General features: G+C 42.6%; 1 protein-coding gene across 1 annotated transcript in view; it reads right to left on the reverse strand.

Annotated features, from left to right (window-relative positions):
- LOC138262461 (ATP-dependent translocase ABCB1-like) overlaps positions 1-19806 on the reverse strand; it is a 691566-nt gene that overhangs the window by 253314 nt on the left and 418446 nt on the right. The window contains exon 18 of the mRNA XM_069212356.1: positions 16916-17016. Within this exon, the coding sequence (XP_069068457.1) occupies positions 16916-17016 (101 nt within the window). The remainder of the gene's footprint in view (positions 1-16915; positions 17017-19806) is intronic.

The following is a 19806-nucleotide window of genomic DNA, read 5'->3' on the forward strand; positions in this document are numbered from 1 at the left end:
GATGTGTGGACCAGTTGTCAAGCAGCTGATTACATTTATATCACCACACACTGAAACTCTTTTGTTGGGTTCAGACAAGAGCTATCTGCGGGTCTCAATGCTTGAGAAGCTTTTAAGGGCATTTGGTAGCATGCAACAGAAGTGGTGTTCACCATAGAGAAATCCCATATTGCTGCAAACATCTTGGAAGACTTAAACAGAAAGGTGTTTGAATGGCTCTGACCCAGAGGTCTCCTAAATGGATTTGTTGCCAAGGGCAATGGCAGAAATATAGCCAAGGCCGGTTGATATTTCAGAGTCTTGTGTTTGACATATTGTATCAACCTGATTGTGAAGGACTTTCTCAAACAAGAAGATATAGTCAGCAACATACTGGCCACCTGCAAAATAATCTGCACTCATTCTAGGGATTCTTTTAAAGCCCAGAAGCAGTTAAGGATCATGTGCTAATAGAGTACCAGTTAAAGCCGTCATACATAAGAAGCCAACACATTGGAATTTGACCTGCTTTATGCTGCAACATCTGTTTGAGCAGTACAGCCTGATCATTGACTATGTCCTTCAAAGAGGAGGGGATGGAAATAGGAAATGCATGACCACAGAGATGGACAAACAGGGCCTAGTCAGATGCATGACACAAATGCTACTTCCTTTTAAGGTTTTCACATGAGTACTCAGCATGGAGGACAGCCCAGTGAGCCAAGCAATCTTGTTGCATCTCCTACAGGACCAGTGAAAAAAGATGCCGCAAAGCTTCACCGGTGTGAACAAAGAAGAGCATAAGTTGTTTAAGAACTTAATCCTTCACATGGCTGTTAATTCAAGGCTGCCAAGAGAGATCTTGTCTTTCAAAGAATACATCTGTGCCCAAATACTTGGTCCAAAGTACAAAAAAATAAAGACCATATTCATTTTGTTTTCAGAAGGGAATGTTTCACTAAACAAAACATCAATTGTTGAGCAAACAAGGATCCTGGAAGAAGAATGGCTAGAAGTTAGAGTCAAAAGTTCTGGTGTACAGCCTTCAACCTCCTGAGAGGGATGTGCTGTTGCCCCATAGCAGCCAACACCAACAAGACCAGCAACAACATCAGCAATACCTGCAACAGAAGAATTGGACTCAACCTTCTGCAATGGCTTGGTTTCAAGTGGCAGGGTTTAAGTCAAGAGCAGAGGCGAAGGAAAGAGAGGTTGCGCAAGAGACTGCACCAGTAACCATACAGAAGATGGTACAAGACTATCTGGATGACCCAAAAGAGGTCTACCTGGATCAAAATCCATTTTTTGGTATGGGAGATGTGCCAATGGCTAGCGCTCAGGAGGCTGGCAATACAGTATCTGTACAATCATGACTTTCAGAACTGTGTGGGTTCACTCCTCCCTAATTTGTTTTTTAAAAACCAAGATGACAGAACAATTAGATAATAAGTAAAACTTGAGTCGCTGGGGCTGTAGTGCTATTTGCAATACATTTTGTATTTTTCAAACCTAGATGACAGAATAATTAGAACATAAGTATAACTGGGGTTGCTGGTGCTGAAGGGTTGTTTGCAATGCATTTAGAATATCCTTGTGTTGCTTTCAGGGGCAAAGAAGAGATAAAATTGACAAATGTGTACAACCATGCTTGGACTGGAACAGGTAACTATTGTCCCAATGAGTAACATCTATTGAGTGAATGTGAGTGATGATGATTAATGTGGCGGCATACAGTGCGGCTGTTGTTCAACTAATTTGTAAACTTGTTTTTGATGATTTGCAGTGTTTGGTGGCTGATGGGTGAATTTGCCTGAATGTGATTGCCCCTTTCACACTTAGCTAGATTTACTTGAATGGTCGACATCTTGCTGTACTTTTTTCGGTTTCTTCCGAGTTCAGGCATTTTGCTTAACAAATTTAAACAAAAAGTTTAAATATTTTGTGCTTCTTGTTCATCAACATCAGTGCACTACAGTTCTATCCATCTCAATCTCTTGGAATTGGAAAATTGGAAATTAGACGGAGTCATGGCTCAGGGCAGGACTACCTAAACAGTCAGAAGGAGGAAGTTATGAATAATACCTATGAACTTCAAAGGGAACCATTAACCAACATGACTGAAATAAGCGGACTCTGACGTGTACTGGGGAGAGATGCGTTGATTTGGGAAATGCCGAGTAGTGTGCTGGCTCAAATATCAAACTTCTCTAATTAAGTGATTGTTGTAGGGGGACTGTAAATGGAGACATACATGTCACTTGATAGATACACTGTTATGATAGTTGTGAGATTGATCACCAGGTAGAAGTATTTACTTGTCTGGAATTTGTTGTAAAATTGTTCTCACTTCTAGATAATCACACAAGTCATCATGATTGTACTGCAATAGCCTATGCTCTTGCTCTGCTTCTTATTCTACTCATCAAGAAGCTTAACTTCTCCTTGATTCTACAATACTGACGTTTAGGGGGAAATTTAAGAAAAGTGACACTGCATCGACTGCAGCGTCACTTTTCTTGCACCCCTTAGGGCCCCCGCTAATGCCACCATGTTTGCACCCTATTTAAGATACAGCACACCATGGTGGTAGTTAGGGAACTAGCATCAAAAATGTTGACACTAGTTTGGCGCTTTGCAGGATTAGCATAAAAAATGTTTATGCTAATCCTGCAAAGCACAATGAGGTCCATTATGAATAATGGTGTGCCTCCTTTCATTTAACACCTGCTCTGTGCAGGCGTAAAAATGCCACAAAAAATGTCACAAAGAATTCTTTTAGATTTATTTGCCCCATTTGTTTTCAGCCCCCTAACAAGGGAATGCCCCCTTGCATATATTGTGCCTGGCACAGGCATAATGTGGCGCATGGTGTTACAAAGTGGTGCAATGCATGCATTGTGCCACTTTGTAAATCTAGTGTGGCGATTTTGGCATCACTGCACCACATTAGAGTAATAAAAAAATACTCTAATGTGGCGCAAGGAGGTGCTAGGCCCTTTTGAATATGGGCCCTAATGTTTTACAATCCACATGCCTTCTTTTCATCTGCATGAAGTCTCCATAGCATAAGAACTCCTGCTTACCTTACCGGACCGGTTCAGCCATTCACCCAAGACGGACATTCTAAGAAGAATACAGATGCACTGCCCAATTTGGCATTTATATATAGTATCATTTTGTTTTTAGTAATTATAACTTTTAGAAATGTGTGGGTTCGCTGCTCCCTAGATTGTACTTTTCAAACCTAGATGACAGATCAATTAGATAATAAGTATAACTTGAGTCTCTGGGGCTGAAGGGCTGTTTGCAATGCAATTAAGTAAACTGTGTCATTTCTTTATTTCCTTCCACAACAGATTTGATGATGATGAAATGCTGCTCATCAACTTGATGAATAGTGCTGTTGTATAGTGTTTGCCTTTGTTACGCCTGTCCCCAGCTCTCCATTCCCATCCATTCATCAACTCTTCCCCCTCGCTGTGTAGTATATGGAGGCGTGACTTATGAATTTACACCAGAAATAGATCACACACTTGGTGGAGCAGATGTGGTGAAAGCCACACTACAGGACCTTAGTTCTCATCTGAACAATAGCCCATGTCAGCCACACTTACTCACCCAGGCAGGAAAGGGAAAATAACTACATCATCATAGTGCAGAGTCAGAACAAAAGTTTGTTCCAGTGTTCCATGATAGATAGTACTAATGTCAACTCTTAGGCCTGATTCACAAATGTAAAGTTGCAATTTTGCTGTAAGTTGACTCTTGCAGTTTATCTGAACTACCAGACGTTTACCATTAGATGTAGTAACCTTATGAGTGGTAACTAACAAGTAGTAGTAACTCCTTTGCAAAGTGATTGGGATTACTAACTACAAAGTTAATATTTCTAAAGGTATTGGCAGAAAAATTGTGAGTCGTAAACTTACACTTCAAGTCTTTGATAACCCACTATCTCTGTTTTTTCTTTCAGTCTAGTTGCCTATGAAGAATACTCTTTCTGAATAATATGTCAGTTGGAGTTCACCTCATTAGGAATAGGTGGGAGTGAGTTTTGTGATGTCTTCTCTGTTAGCACGAGAATACTACTACCACCGCCATCATCAATAAGAAGGTCCTTTTGTGAAACCCTGCAATACGATTTGGGAAGATTGTGAGAGGTACCACTGTTTAATTAATTCAGGTAAAAACTTGAAGAACCAGTTGATGACTTAGTAGTGAAGTTGTCCGTTGGAAACAGAAATAATAATATTATAGTTTTGTATATGTTGGCAGATCTTTTATTGGGCAAATAGTTACAGAGGGGAGGACAGTGGCAGTTACTAAACAAATTAGTATACTGTATAACTGATAGGTGACTAGGTGCTGCAAAGCCTCAGCAAGTGGAACAGAACTAAATTAACCATTCTTCTATTCCCAAACAGTGCCACTCCTGCAGGAAGAGGTATGCAACCTAATGAAGAATACATTAAACTCAACAATGCTATACTACACCAACTAGCAATGGAAAGACAGATAATGATGACAAAGAAAAAAGTAAAACCAATGTACTTTTTCTAGGACACACCCTTACAACCACAACAGTCCTACCCCATCCCCAAGCACAAAAGTGTCCCAAAACAAAGTCCAGATGGCCAAAAATCCAAAACTCTTTCCGCAACTTTCTGCCCTTCCCACCCACAACATGCCCTCCCACTAAAATGAAAAAAAGGGCATTGAGGGCATCTATCTCATTGGCCAAGTTTTTCTGCTCACGTTGGAGCAGTGCCCTCTCTTGCCTGAGGTGTGATAGCTTGTGTAGTGTGGTGTTGAGTCCTAGGAGGGGAGGCTGGTGGTACTATGGGCAGCAGTGGTCCCTGGCAGCAGCTGCAAGAGTCCATGACTTGGCTGAGTTGGAGGCAGGTCTGGCTGGCAGCCCAAGCAACTTAAGGCCTGTGCTTCCTCCTCTTCTTTCTCCATGGCCACCAGCGAGAGATACTCAGCACCATTTCCTCCAACTTCTGAGGCTCTGAGCGGGCCTTCTTCTTCACCGGGGAAGGGGCACGGGAATGGGAAGGCTGGACCGGGGTGGGCTGTGATGTGGAAGGAGCGGAAAGGGCAAGGAGGTGGGCACGTTTGGGGACAAGACAGGGTGGGCTAGTGGGTTGGAACAGGTCTGCACAGGAGAGGAAAAGTTTCTTGGGGGCAATTAGGGTGGGCATGGATGAGGGTGTGGGAGTGGAAGCAGAGGTAGTTGATGTATGAGGTGTAGGAGTGCATGTAGTGGGTGCAGGTGACTGTTCAGTATGCTGTGGCGTAGTTGATGTCTAATGGGTGGGTGTCTTGGTGCGTTTGTGTGTTTTGGGAGGTGGGGGGTGGACACAGTGAGAGAAGACAGGCAGCTAGTGTGGATGTATGTTGGGTGGGTGTCTGCAAGTCTGGTGTGTGTGCTGCATGTGTCAACTACAGTAGAGGTGGTGAGTGCAGGTGTGGTGTATGGGGTGCATGGATGGCTGTCTGCTATCATGGTGAGTGCAGGAAGAGGAGCAGTAACAGTGAGTGAAGGTGCAGTGCATGAGGTTGTGGATGTAAAGGGGACAGACAGGGAGGCGGAAGAGGTGGACACACTGGGGGAAGTGGACGTTGTTGTGTGTGCACGTGTCTGTTGGCTGTGTGAATGCTTGTGGTGGGAGGTGTGGTGCTTGTGTTTTGAAGTGTGCTTCTTGTGTGTTGATGTGCCTGTAAGCAGGTCTGATTGTGTGCTTTGGATGGGTGAAGGGAGTGGGGTGCTGGAAGGGGTAGAGGAGGTTGGAGGTTGGAGGGGGGGCAGAATGGCCAGGGAAACTGGCTGCCGTCCAAGAGGAGGCCAGAGTCTGAAATGATCTCCATAGGGCAGACATGGCACCGTGAATGCCATCCATATAGGCATTGGTCTACTGCACCTCTGATGCCAGACCCTGGATGGCATTGATGATGGTTGTCTGCCCTATAGAGATGGTTCTTACGAGGTCAATAGCCTCCACTGTGAGGGCAGCAGGGCTGACTGGGGCAGGGGAGGAGGTGCCTGGGGAGAAGGAAATGCCCACCTTACTGGGTAGGCGGGCACGGGCAACTCGGTGGGGAGCAGAAGGGAGGGCGGTGATGATGTGGGGATGGCGGAAGATCTCACGGTAGTGGTGTGTCCACTAAGGTCCGCCACCGCCGGAGGACCCCAATCGGAGAAGGTCTCAGAGTCACTACCTCCTGTGGTAGTAGCCTCCCCCGTGGAAGTCCCCTCACCCTCCCACCCACTGGTCCCCTGGGCGTCCGTTGTCTCTGCCTCGGAGGATCTGTAGGTCGCTGCCTCCCCACTTGCCGATGACTCAGCTCCCTTATCTGATGTTGATGCTGTACCAAGCCAATACAAGAGAACAGGGATGGGGATACAAAACGGGAGAGACACTTGTAAATAGCTGAATGCTGATACACAATGGCCAGACATACACCCACCCAGCAGACACACCCAACAGGCAGCACTTTGCACTATTCCCATGGCCATGACCTTGATTACTAAGCAGAATACTGACCAACACCCATCCCCTGAAATAGTTTTGGAGCTGAGGTAGGTGAAACCTGACAGGGACACCCCTACACCCTTTGGGGAACATACAGTAGATGGACACCAGACACATTCCCTGCTCTAAGCAGCATGAGCCCTATCACACACACACTCATTCTTCCAGACTGAAGTATGGTCTGTGAGTACTCACCCCCCTTGTGACTGCTGTGCAGCCTTCAAGCACCCATCCAGATCTGGGTACACCACCGCCAGGAACCGACGCATGAGGGGGGTCAGTGCCCGATGTGCACCCCTTCTACATTGGGAGGACTTCCCCAGCTGGGCCTCAGTGATCTTTCAGGCCCAGCGCTGCAGGTCCTCCCACCACTTTCGACAGTGGGTGCTCAACCGGTTGTAGACCCCCAGGGTCCATACCTCCTTGGTGATGGCATGCCAATGTGCCCTCTTCTCGTGGGCGCTGATCTAGTAGGGTGACACAGAAATGGTCACGCACTTGCACGATGGTAACAGCTGGCAGATTGTCAAACATAGGAGTGACAGTACTCTCAGACATGGAGGACAGTGGCACGCAGCATTCCATGCACCATGGCCCATCCTGGCTCACAGGAGCACACATATGTGCAATCCACTCCATCCATTACCCACACAGTGCCCCCCAAACCCGGACTCACCTTTACCTTTGGCCGTCTTTAGAGTCTGCCGTAGAGGGGCAGGACCCCTTCCACTAGTTTCTCCAGTTCTTCCTGGGTGAAGGCCGGGGCCCTTTCCCCTGCACCACGTGGAACATCCATAGCCAGAGGCAGGCGACAGCAGTACACAGAGTGAGTACCTGTCTGCACGAGATCAGGGAGTCAAACGATCAAATGATGACGAACACACGTACGTTCCACGGCGGTCTGCACCGTCACCGCCGGCGGCGAGCATGATACGCCAGGATTCCCCATTGGCATCCATGTTAGCCAATGAGGGTGCGAGCAGCGGTCAACACCGCTGTACGCGGTGACGTCAACCGCTAGCGATATTAGGTCACTTCCACAACGAAGGGGCAGAACTACAGTGGGCAGACATTTTTCCATCCTACGCATCTTGAAATTCATACTGCTTACAATGCAGGGCCTACTAGCCACATGAAGCACCCACACCTCTATCCATTACGTACAGTAGCACACATGATTTACTCTGTTCCCTCCTAGTGATGTACATGTACATCTGTCAGGTTGCAATTACTGTACAGACACTACTATGAACAATGCACTGCATGTATTTAGCAAATATGCCAATGTATGTGTGCACATCACTCCCTTTTGTAACCCCTCATAGGTACCGACCCTAGTGGCAGTGGTGGGGTTACATTGTGGTGGGGGGTATTATTCCATTGTGGGTACGTGCAGGGGTGGTTGGCTGTGCACAGCGGGAGTGATGTGGGCCTGGTAGTGAGTTGTGGGTAATGCAGGGTGGTGGATGTGGTGGGTAATGGCTGGGTGGGGTGTGGGTCGAGGTGGGTTTGGGTGGGGTAGGGTGGTGCATGCATTGAAGATGTGTTGTATATGGGATAATTGTAGATGACTTACCCGAGTCCATTCCTCCAGTGAGTCCAGTGAGTCCCTCGGGGTGCAGGATGGCGAGTACCTTCTCCTCCCAGTCGGAGTAGTTGGGTGGTGTTGGTGGTGGTCCTCCCCCAGTCTTCTGCAATGCTATGTTGTGCCTGGATGCCATGCCACGGACCTTCCCCCCAGGTCATTCCATCTCTTGCGGATGTTGTCCCTGGTGCGTGGATGGTGTCCCACTGCATTCACCCTGTTGACAATGGTCTGCCACAGCTCCAATTTCCGTGCAATGGGTGTGTGCTGCACCTCTGACCTGAATATTTGTGGCTCCACCTTCAGGATCTTGTCCACCATGGTCCTTAGCTCACTTTCGGTGAAGCGTGGATTTTTGGGGGGGACATGGTGAGGCTGGTGGATGGCATCTGGACTGGGGAGGGGGTATGGGTGCTCCTGTGTGGGTCAATATGCGTGTCCTGTATTATGGCATTTGCTGTCTGGCTCTAGTGCTCTCTGTCTTCTGGTCCTGGTTTCATTGCAAGGGATTGTGGGGTGTGTCTGGGGGTGTTTTATGGGGTTCTGGATGTGTGTCAGGTGTGTGGGTGATAGGCCTATCCAATGAGTGCACTTGTTGCTGTTGAGTCAACTTGCCGCCCGTGGCGGTCGCAGCCGCCAATGGTCGTCTGGCCTCTACTGTCCGCCGAGGTGATTTGTGCATCATTATTTGGAGGGCGGAATGTGGGTGTGCTTGGCGGTTACGGGGTGGGGTGGGCCGGGATTCCCGCTGACAGGGTCCTGGCGGGGAGTGGTGGTCTGGGAATTTTTGGCGGGGTTGGGTTTTACAATCATTATATGGCGGGTTTCCATTCGCCCCCACCGGATGGATTCTGTTCACCGCTGACACGGCGGTTGGTGGTCTTTCCCTCCATGTTCATAATGACTGCCTTTATGTGTGTTAAAATGAACTACCTGCCATTAATGAGCAAGGCACATATAGATATGTTTATATCTCATATGCTGCACAATTAACACTTCACTATGCCACATTCACCGAGCTATGCTGGCAGGTCTCTTTACTCTCCAGCATGCTTTTGGGGAAGTGCAGATATAGCATTTTATGAACTTGTAATTCATATCGCCATGATCTTCTTCAGCTCCATCTTCAATTCTACTACTATACGTCCAAACTTTGTTTATAGGCTTAGGCAGATAGAGTCTGGCAGATGGGACACTCTTGAAGTATAATGGACATCCTACCCACTGTATTATAGTAGACTAGGAGACAGTGCATAGAAGAATATAAATGACGAACTGTAGTGCAACGAAAAGGGTATTTTATTTTTTGTAGAGTATCCCATCCTCCAGACTCTAAGTCAGGCCCTTCATCCCACATCACACCCAACAGATTATTATCAAAAAATACCTTCATTTTGCAGTGAATAAAATTAGTTCAAAGAGAGGTAAGTTATAGAGATTGGGCTAGGTAGAGGTTTAGCTATGGAATGTTTGGGTGTCACTGATCATGTACAACTATTATGCTTCTTAGTTACATTGATTGAATGGAGGAAAAATATTGGAATTGGCAATCCGTAATGGAAGACATGAAATATAATTTCACTTGGGCCGAGAAATGTGGAACAGACATCACATGACAAGATAGAACTGGCACAGAAAGACAGGATGATGAAGTAAATCACTAATAGGCAACTGAGTGGCCCCTGGGAAACATGCCTTGTCTTGTCTTCAGTTTGTGATATTTGCATTGCAGACTTCATTCTGTTGCGCCACTGTGCTGCAGCAGATGCACATGATTTCACTACATGCACTTAGTGCTATAGTAGCAGCAGATTACACTGCATTGTAGTTTTAGGTGACAAGATGCCAAGGGCATGGACTGGACTGTGGAGATGATGGGCGAGATATCTGCCTCACTTAACCAATACAGTATTCTCAATGAGAAAGCAAGGTGACCTATCACTGCCACCACTGGGGCTTCTCCCGCTCCCTCAACTGTCTGGGCTTCCTCCATTGTCCCTGGGATTATGGCACTGCTGGTGGTAAGTGCACCTATAGAGCTTAATAATGCACTCATTTTAGATACCAGCTTGCCACCTAAGTATTATTCTGTACAAGGTACAACAGCAATACCTCAATACAATCAGTTTAGCTATCTATCAGTATCTTCTTGTATCAAACAAAATCACTTGGGAGGTTTGTGTTATTGCTTGACAACATTTTAAAACCAGGTAGCCATTGAGTAAACCAAAAACATTTTCTCCTAGTAGAGGGATAGGATTAGGATTCAGGAAAAATGAAGGGCATAAGGCAAGGCTACACATAGATTTGGGGTAGATGGGAATGCAAGACATATGGGGCTAGATGTATGACACAATTTTGCAGTCCCAAAAGGTGAAATCGCCATTTGTGATCACAAAATGGCCTTGTACAATGTACCATCCCTATTTTGCGAGTCGGTATCCAGTGACCGACTCGCAAAATAGGGATTACAACTCGCATTTAGGAAATCCCAAGGGCGTCTTTTCCTAACTGTGACTCGCAGCGGGATGTATGACTGTTTTGTGACCATGAATGCAGTCGCAAAACAATTGCAGTTAACAATTTTAAATTGATGCTAACCTATTCACAAATGGGAAGGGGTCTCTACGAATGGTAGTGAACATGTTTTTTCAGAGCAGGAAGCGGTCTCAAGGACCACATCCAAATCTGAAAAAATTAGAAGGAAACTTTTAATTTTTAAAAAATGCACCGTTTTCCTTCAGGGAAAATGGACTGCATTTTAAAAAAATGCTTGATTGAAAAGTAGTCATGGACATCATGGTCTGCTGACCCTAGCAGGCTACCATCCCTGTGAGTGCAGCCATTCCCATATGCTTTACAAATTGTGACCTGCCTCATGATTATTTATGAGGCAGGTACCTTGTGATCCATTTGGGAATCGCAAGCAGTGTGGTGAACATTTTGTTTTGCAACTCACAATTTGCGAACAGATTGCAAATTGCGAGTCACAAAACATAGGGTCGTATATCTGGCCCTCAGCATTGGTTGTGGTATGTCATTCCTGCAATGTTGCACTGTCATAGAAACTGCAAGAATAAAACAACATTATGTCCCTGACTGTGATGATCACTCTGTTTTTTCCATTGTACTTTATGAATGTTTGATCACAAAAACCACCAGGTACTCGAGTACTACTTGGGCCTGGCTGTGAGATCCTCTTTATGTTACCAAAATCCTTTCACCTCTTAATTTTACACACAAAGACATGTGAAAGAATGGCAAATGAAAGCATATGAAGAAGAGGAGCAGAAGAAAGGTAGACAGAAGAAAGTCAGCTGCGGAGTCAAGAAATTTAGAAAAAACACAGAGAAATGCAGGGATACAAACATCCAACATGAAAAAACAAGTAACTATACACAAGGGTATATTTTCAGTAGTGGGGACTATAAATGATTTACATGGGGCAGCAGAATCATCTGCTGCAGCTGTGGCACTGGTGGTGGTGTTGGAACCAGTCACATCTGCCGTAGTGCTGGAGGCAGCCAGTCCAGATGCCCTCTTGCCGGTGGGTTCTTAGGAAAGAAGACCAAAAAAATACTTTTTACAGGCACCAGGCAAAGCATTGTACCCTTTGAATCAGATAGCCTAATCTATGTTTCATGATTCTGAACCTCAAACATTACCATTTTGAAATATTCCAAAAAAATGATATATGCTTCTCCACCCCCTTTTGTTAAGTCAAGTCAGTTTCCCTTTACATACTGCACATCTGGGAGACTAGGACTATGACCTACATAAAGCCACAGAGAAGAACATAACATATGCAACACCCCATTGTAAAAGTGAGTGACATGATCAGTTTACAATCATGCCTTAAATTAGCCCAAGCGAGCTCATGCCTAGCTCTAACAGGAACAGAATCCTGGTAGTCTCATTCACTTGACTTCCACCCCCCTTCTATGTTCCTAACCTCCTAACTCCTCCCCATTAGGCTGGCACCATGCATCACTACTCTATCAAGGGTTTGTCTTGCCCTTACCTTTAAGTATTGTTTTTGTGCAGTGAGGTGCCCCTTCCTGCACAAAACAATCTAAGGTGCTGCGCAGTGTAACATGACACCCTTGCACTCTCATGGCACAAGGGAGCCTGCTTTTGCACTCTAGGCAGTACTCAGCGTGGCAGTGCAGGGAGAGACCAGGAATGAGACATCTTAATCAATAAATGTCACATTCCTGCCCTCTTCCTTTGATGAACCACAGCAAGGTCTCTTGCCGCCCTGCACACACTTTTGATAACTCGGGCCCTTCAGCACTGTATTGATAAACTGGTGTATTTGTCCTTTTGGAACTAAGACAGTGAATACAACTGCAAGCACTCTCTGATGCTAAAAGTGCAGATAATCATGCTAATGGCACTAACATAGCATGCTCATAATCAAAATGCCTTTTTTGCCTTTGCACCAGAGGGCACATGTGGCCACGGGGCACAATTATTACTGCAAAGATCTTTATCTATATGTTACTATTGATCTGTCTGTCTAACTGTCTATCTATCTATCTATCTATCTATCTATCTATCTATCTATCTATCTATCTATCTATCTATCTATCTATCTATCTATCTCTAGCTTGGCAATGTGTATGTATATATATATGTATATATATATATATATATATATATATACAAAGAAAGTAAGAAACAGCAGAACAGACAGAGGCAGGTTAGGAACGTAAAATACAAAAAAGTCACTGAAATGTAAAATAACTTCAATAATACACCAAGCAAAATTAAACCAAAATACGTACAAAAAGTTGGGGTTGCGAATAGGGAAGAGCAAATGGTGTTGGATTTGATTGCATAGAGGAAAAAGGAAAGGCAACAAGGAGAAGGGAACAGAAGCAGGCAAAACAAAATGGCTACGCCCTTGTGCACCATGTTATGCCATCCGTGCTGTTTTTTCAGTGTGGAACAAACTACTGGCATAAAAAAGCAGCACAAATGACCAGGTGAACATCTTGTGGAGTTTTTTTTTAATCTGCAGAATTCCACAAAGAAAAACTCCATGAGCTTTACACAAGCCTAAAAATAATATGTGTCTGATAGTGGTGTACAGTTTCTACTCTTAGCCATATATAATCTGACATGCTCAGTATTGTCTTTTTTTAAAATCACATGTTTTTACCCATAGTTCAAGGATCACAAGCATTTCATTGTGGCACTGTTTAGAAACCACTACAGGGCATACATCTTGGTGCCCTTACATACTTGCGTCCCTGCCATTCCCTGCGTATGACCTCACATAGTACTACACTCATTACATGTTTTTTTACATCAATTATGACATCACTGATGACATCTCAAATTACATCAGTGATTTCATAATTTTTTTAAATTGTAGTGCTTTTTTGCTAATTATTAATTTCTATTTTCTTCTATCTGTGTAAATAAAGTGAAGTAGAATCTTTTTAATTGTACATGAGTTTTTCAGTTCTGCTAAAATCTTTTAGTATTTGCACTTCTTCAACATCCCCTACCTCACCTTTCTGGTGGAACTTGCCAACCTTGTCTACCTTTGTCTGCCTTGTGGCAAAGAGCTGGAACAACTTGCCTCTTAACCTCAGGCAGTCACCATTATTGCCTCAATTCAGGAAGGACTTTAAGACCTGGCTCTTTGACTGAAGCACAGAGGATCGTCCCCCTCGGCACCTTGAGACCCTTACAGGTGAATACTTGCACTCTACAAATTATGATTGATTGATTGACATGAAAAGGGTGAATACTTTTGCCAGAGGAAAAAAACAAATTTATAAAATAAGTTAATAAAATCTTTTACTTGCAGCAAAAAAACAAATGACTTTATTGAAGAAGAAAATGAACATAATTGACCGTTTTGTCTTGCTTCCTGGAATAACTTGCATCAAAATAACACCTAGAGGATTTATTTCCCAGCAAAAAGTCTCAAACTATTTAATGTGTTTTATTTTTCTCAATGATACAATATTTGCCTCTGAACACAATTCAAATGCATTTCATTTTGCTGGCTGGAAAAAAGGAAACAACTAAATATTTTACAGTGGTCAATTTTCACCATTGAAGAATATAAGTAGGAAAATCTTCTCAGCTTTTCAGCTGCAAACTGATTAGGATCAGACGTTTTCAAATTTGAAAAAAAAATGTTAACCGATTTATTATTGTGAAAGCTGTGCCCTCCATTCACAATCAGGCCAGAAAGGTACAGATGGAGAGCACTACCTCTCCCTGCATGTATTTTTCAGAATTTATTCTCCTGGTGAACTATGTCAGGTGAAGTTCTACAATTTTACTTTTGGAATGATTGCATGACTTTTCAATCAGGATTCTGTAGGACTAGAATAAGAAAATAGTTTGGAGGAAGCCCTTTCCTTAAACCCTTATCAAATATGTGTGTGATCCATTCCCCTTCCCAACCTGGAAAGGGATTTACACTGGCTGAAGTAACAATCCTACCATTTTCAACAAGGAAAAAGGTAACAAGAGGAGTTTGTGAGTGCCCCCAAATTTAGTTATTTATTGACATACACAAACTTAAAAGTCTGAATTCACTTTGAATGAATATTTTCCAATCACTTGAGTCAGATATATGGGTGCAGAGATCCCTGTGCAATGGAATGTGCTTATAACTGCCAGGAGTCCCTTTGGTAATTCCTAACAGGCATGAACAAGAAAATTCCATCATACATTTACATTAATGACCAAATTACCTTTCCTAACAGGGAGCACTCATTCTAAATTATGTGATTTGTCCTTTTCAACCTCAGGAGACTGTGCACCAAAATGCTATATGATATGTCTTTTATATACTCAAGTCTCTAGAAGATGACTAGTGATCTTCCTTGTACAATAGAACAGTATAATACATGGGATTATACAATCACTGCATAAACTCCTGTCTCTAATTTGTTTTATAATCAACAACTTGTGACACACTGAGTCATCAATTATAAAGAAAAGACACCAGAACCCAACTCTTATATGTTATTACAGTTGAGTTCTGATCATAATGACTGCAGATATAGCCAGCAGCCAAGCTGAAAGGTAGATCAGTTCACAGAGCATAATGGAAGCAGCTGTTTCAAGCAATGAAAATGGGTTGCTTTTCTTTCTTCTTTTTTAGCTTCCAATGTCAAACAGGGAAAACACGTTTATTTCACCTTCATTTTTTGTACTCATTAAATAGAGAAAAGCTAGAATCTTTCTGCATGTTTCTACACATACTTTCAGAGTTCAAAAACTATCTTACATGGTTATGGAACTCCTTAGTGACTTGCAATTTCCATATAATGTATAGTAGGGGATACTTTATGCCTTAAATAATTCCTTATTTTTATTTCCAAATATAATTCTGTTGAATAATTAATTAGAACATTACAACAACACATTCAAAAGAACTATAGACTTGGTTACCACTGTCTTCTGTCGTTGATACTGTATTTTCTAGGTATTCTCCACACTAAAAAACGTATTTTTGTTCCTGAAGAGAATTCCTTAGAAATTAAATGTCACAAAACAGATTCCCTCTTCATCCTTATATCATTTGTGTAAACTGGTGTGATGCTGGCTGCTATTTCTTACCACTTTTCTTCAAGCATCTGAACTCACATGGAAATGAATAATAAGATTTGTTCTATAGTCAATTCCACTTGAACACTCCCAGTATAAATCCTCCTGTATTACAGAGAGTACCCTGACATAAAACACTGCATTCAGGATTAAAATCAAATGGGTTTAGGTTTAATGTCACCCCAGCCACAGATGCATGTTACAATACCTATTACTCTGCAGACTGTACCACACTACTAACAATATTCCATAACAGAATGGAAAATACCAACCAATACCTATTCTTCAGGAAAGTGTGTGTCATGTTAAAGATGTATCCAATATGCCATATACAGCTTCGAGAAAAAAATAATGATGGACTAAATTGAAGCCCTGGGTTGTTGATGCATTGCGCTGTCAGAGGAAGACCTGTAGTCATAAGAATAATTTGCGTGTGGGTCGGCGACTTTTCTTCTCAGGGGTCCTGTAGTGTCATAGTAGGAGTCGCTTCTAGTATAAGAAAGTGATGTAAATTTCATCTTGAATGTGCGCCACGGTGGACTTGTGACAACCATAAGTGGGTCCTGGGAAAGTACCCCCAAAGTGAAGGTACATTTCTATTATGCACAAAACAAGTTTGCCTAACGTGATAAAAGTCCATTCCCAGCACACGATAGATAACCAGTGTTTACCACACCAATTTCTGCATGTTTTTTCCTTTTTTTCATCCACTTTCTCCTAATAACTATTACCAGCTTTTGCCTGCCAAAATATACAAGGGGAAAATAGAACACTGAGATTGTTACAGCACTAGTCATAATTCCTATGATTCGACAAACATTTGCTTGTGCAGAGACAGAGCGTTCAAAACCCCTTCTAATCGAGGCCTTTTACTACATCCAGAGGATATTTTACCCTTCATAACTGTCATTTTAATGCTGCATATATTATTTTGTAAAATATTGGTGGTACCGTAATAATCTCTAAAACTGCCCAACTGTCATTTGAATGCTGCATATATTATTTTGTGAAATATTGGTGGTACCGTAATAATCTCCAAAACTGCCCGTTTTAACTATATCTTCATCCTTTGTCGACATGTTTATAGTCACACTCATGATATAATTATCTTTCATGATGTTGAAATTAATTTGTGATATTAATTCTAATTATTCATGCTTAAAAAGTGACTAATGTATTAATGGATGAAGGGATGAAAGGAAAAAGGCTATCAGCCACATTCCTGAGAAATTCTCACCTGTATGGTTTCTTCAGGCTTTCATTATATCTTTCATATAATGTATTCTCTCGAGTTAATGATGCCACAGTTCTGATGTTTTCCACAGCCTCTGTTGAAATCTAACATGACATGAGAACGAGCAGAAAACACAATAGCTAATAAGTTGATGTGTTATGTTAAATAAGTGATGCATTTAATACAATTTGATTGAGAATGCTGTTACATTAGAGAACCCTGGTTTGACACTAGCAGAACCTAACTATACAGAAATAAATACTGAAGTGCTGAAATGCTTTAAGAAATGTATGTGGCCAGGAGAGAAATAGCAAATAAAAGTTACAAGACAGCATGATTACCCTGTGGTGCAAAATGTCTTTATTTATTTTCCCCTACTATTTTACTTTGTATTGTTATTTATTGTTTATTGTTCTTTATTTATTATTTTCTTTGTCATGATTTTTTATTTCAGTTTTTTCTCATATTGCTCTGTTCTGAAGAGATGTGGGGAAATGGTTTTCTATATAACATCCATAGTTAAGGTTGTTTCTTGTAAAAGGAGTTAATGTACTGCTAAACGGAGCCATGTCTCTAGCTTTTCCAAACGGGAAACTAGTCAAGGAAGTATATTTTATGTTTGAAGTAATAGCTTTGCCATAACAAGGTTCCTATAATATTAACTGAGAAATTCTGGGAAAGACTGTTCTTTGACACAAGGTAGTAGAGGTGCTATATGTGCTCAACGAAGATATGTACTGGTTAAAGTAGAAGTAGACAGTTTTTCATTTGTTTCACTTATTAACTATATGAAGTTCAAGAGAGATTTATTAGAAAGGTACACAACATAATGCAATATTTTGACTAATGTTAAAGCAATGTACAGTGGAAAGTTTAATTTGTTCGTGAAGCCACAATTAGAGGAATCAGGCACATGCAGGAATGTGAGTTTCGATGTTACGTAATTGATTTGTAAGATCATGCTTGGTATCTAGTTAGAGGTTGAATTGATTGGAAACACAGGCTTTCATTTACAGTATGGCAGCCATTACCGGGTCTGTCAGGGCAGAAAAGGGATGTATTCTGCCGACATGGCGAAAGACCAACCACCATTCTTACAGATCTCTAGAAGGCAGACAGAGGTCACAGTGCCTTCAGAAGAGGCGCTATTGCCAAACCTTGACTAAGGGCACTGACATTTTGCTGAAAAAGCACCTTGTTTATTGCATCTCCAAGTATTTTTCCAAAAACAAACATCCAAATCAGAAGAGGCAGCGCTCCCAGTGTATGGGTATCATTTCTTTGGTCTTTGCTTCGGGACCACTTGGCATTAAGTGGAGGTCCTATAAATGTATGTTGAATTGTCTGCCTCAATTAGGTTGAATGAGGTACAACAACCAACCATCCAATGTCAGCTGTGCCATTGGTCAAAGGTTTCCACTGGTGTCAGAAATATGGAGCTTGCCAGAATTTAAACAGAGTGGACTAACCATGAATTTATCAGATACAAGAACCTGTTTCGTTTTTTCAGATGTCACACATTTGTCAAACTCTTAATGAGGGACATTGTTTCTTTTCTTCAGCACGTAATGCACTCTCTTTTCATGGACCTAAAATGCATTATATTCATAATGAATAAAACTGTTTTTGAATGTCCTCTGTAACTTGTTCTAACACAAAGGTATACAAATAACATTATAAGTGTACTTTAGTTTTTCTCATAGAAACAGCTACAACGCAATGCAGTGAAAATAGCTTCTGGGGCTGGCCACTGTAGTAACTTGCCAACTTTATATTCTTGCATGTTATACTTTTAAATAGACGGCACCATAGCATGTGGACTACAAGGCCTGCTTGGGGTGCCCCAATTAATACTTACAAGTTATAATGGGATATTTTGACAGGTGTGCCTGTAGGTGTAAAAGCTTCAGCAGTCACGCTGCACATTTAGGCTTGAGGCCAGGTTTGCCTTGTCAGTCTAGTGGGTGGCTCAATATGTTCTTCAGTCCACTGGTGACACTGAATTTCTATGCCATGGAATGCAATGCTTGCATTGCACCACTTTGTAACCCCTTGTGCCACATTATGCCTGCATCAGGCATAATCTATGCAAGGAGGCGTTCTGGCACTAGGGGGACCCGAACAATGGCACAAAGGAATCTATGAGATTCCTTTGCACCATTTTTGTCTGCACTTTTTAAGAGCAGGTGTTAAAAAGAGGCCCCTATTGTGTTTAACGGGCCTCTGGGTGTCTTACAGGTTTGGTATCAAAAACGTTTATGCTAGTCCTGCAAAGCACCGGACTAGCATTAAAAATTATGATGTCAGCCCCTCTGACTACCACCACGGTGCACCGTATTTTAAATACGGCGCACACATAGTGGCTTTAGGGAGCGCTAAGGGGCGCAAGAAAAGTGGTGCTGCACTAGGTGCTGCACCACTTTTCATAAAACAGGGCCCAAATATTGTCCACAAGAGTTTTCCCACCAAATGTTAACTACGTCACCAGGCCTGGCCCAGCAGCTCTCTAACAATGTAGAGCCCACTTAAGTCACAGCCTGTGTTTTGCCCCACTGAAGATTTTTCACTTTCGTTTCAGAGATTAAGGGCCTATGAGCTACTCTGTCACAATGATGACGTATATTGTGTCCGACACAATCTACATCCCATCTATCCAATTGGATTAAGATTTGTCATTGTTGTGACAGAGTAACCCATCTGCTGAGTTTTGAATGAGGCCCTTAGTCCAAAAGTGAAACTTCCAAGCAGCTTGTTCCTCGTTTCCGTATTCAGCCGGAGCTCCATTGGTGTCAGCCTTAGCTAGTGCCTAGGTACCAATCAATTGCAACTAGTTAACGGTTGTTAATGCTTTTGATGATTTTTTTGTGCTATTTTTATATTTAAATTTAACATTA

Source organism: Pleurodeles waltl, chromosome 10, assembly GCF_031143425.1.
Source record: "Pleurodeles waltl isolate 20211129_DDA chromosome 10, aPleWal1.hap1.20221129, whole genome shotgun sequence".
NCBI lineage: Eukaryota > Metazoa > Chordata > Amphibia > Caudata > Salamandridae > Pleurodeles > Pleurodeles waltl.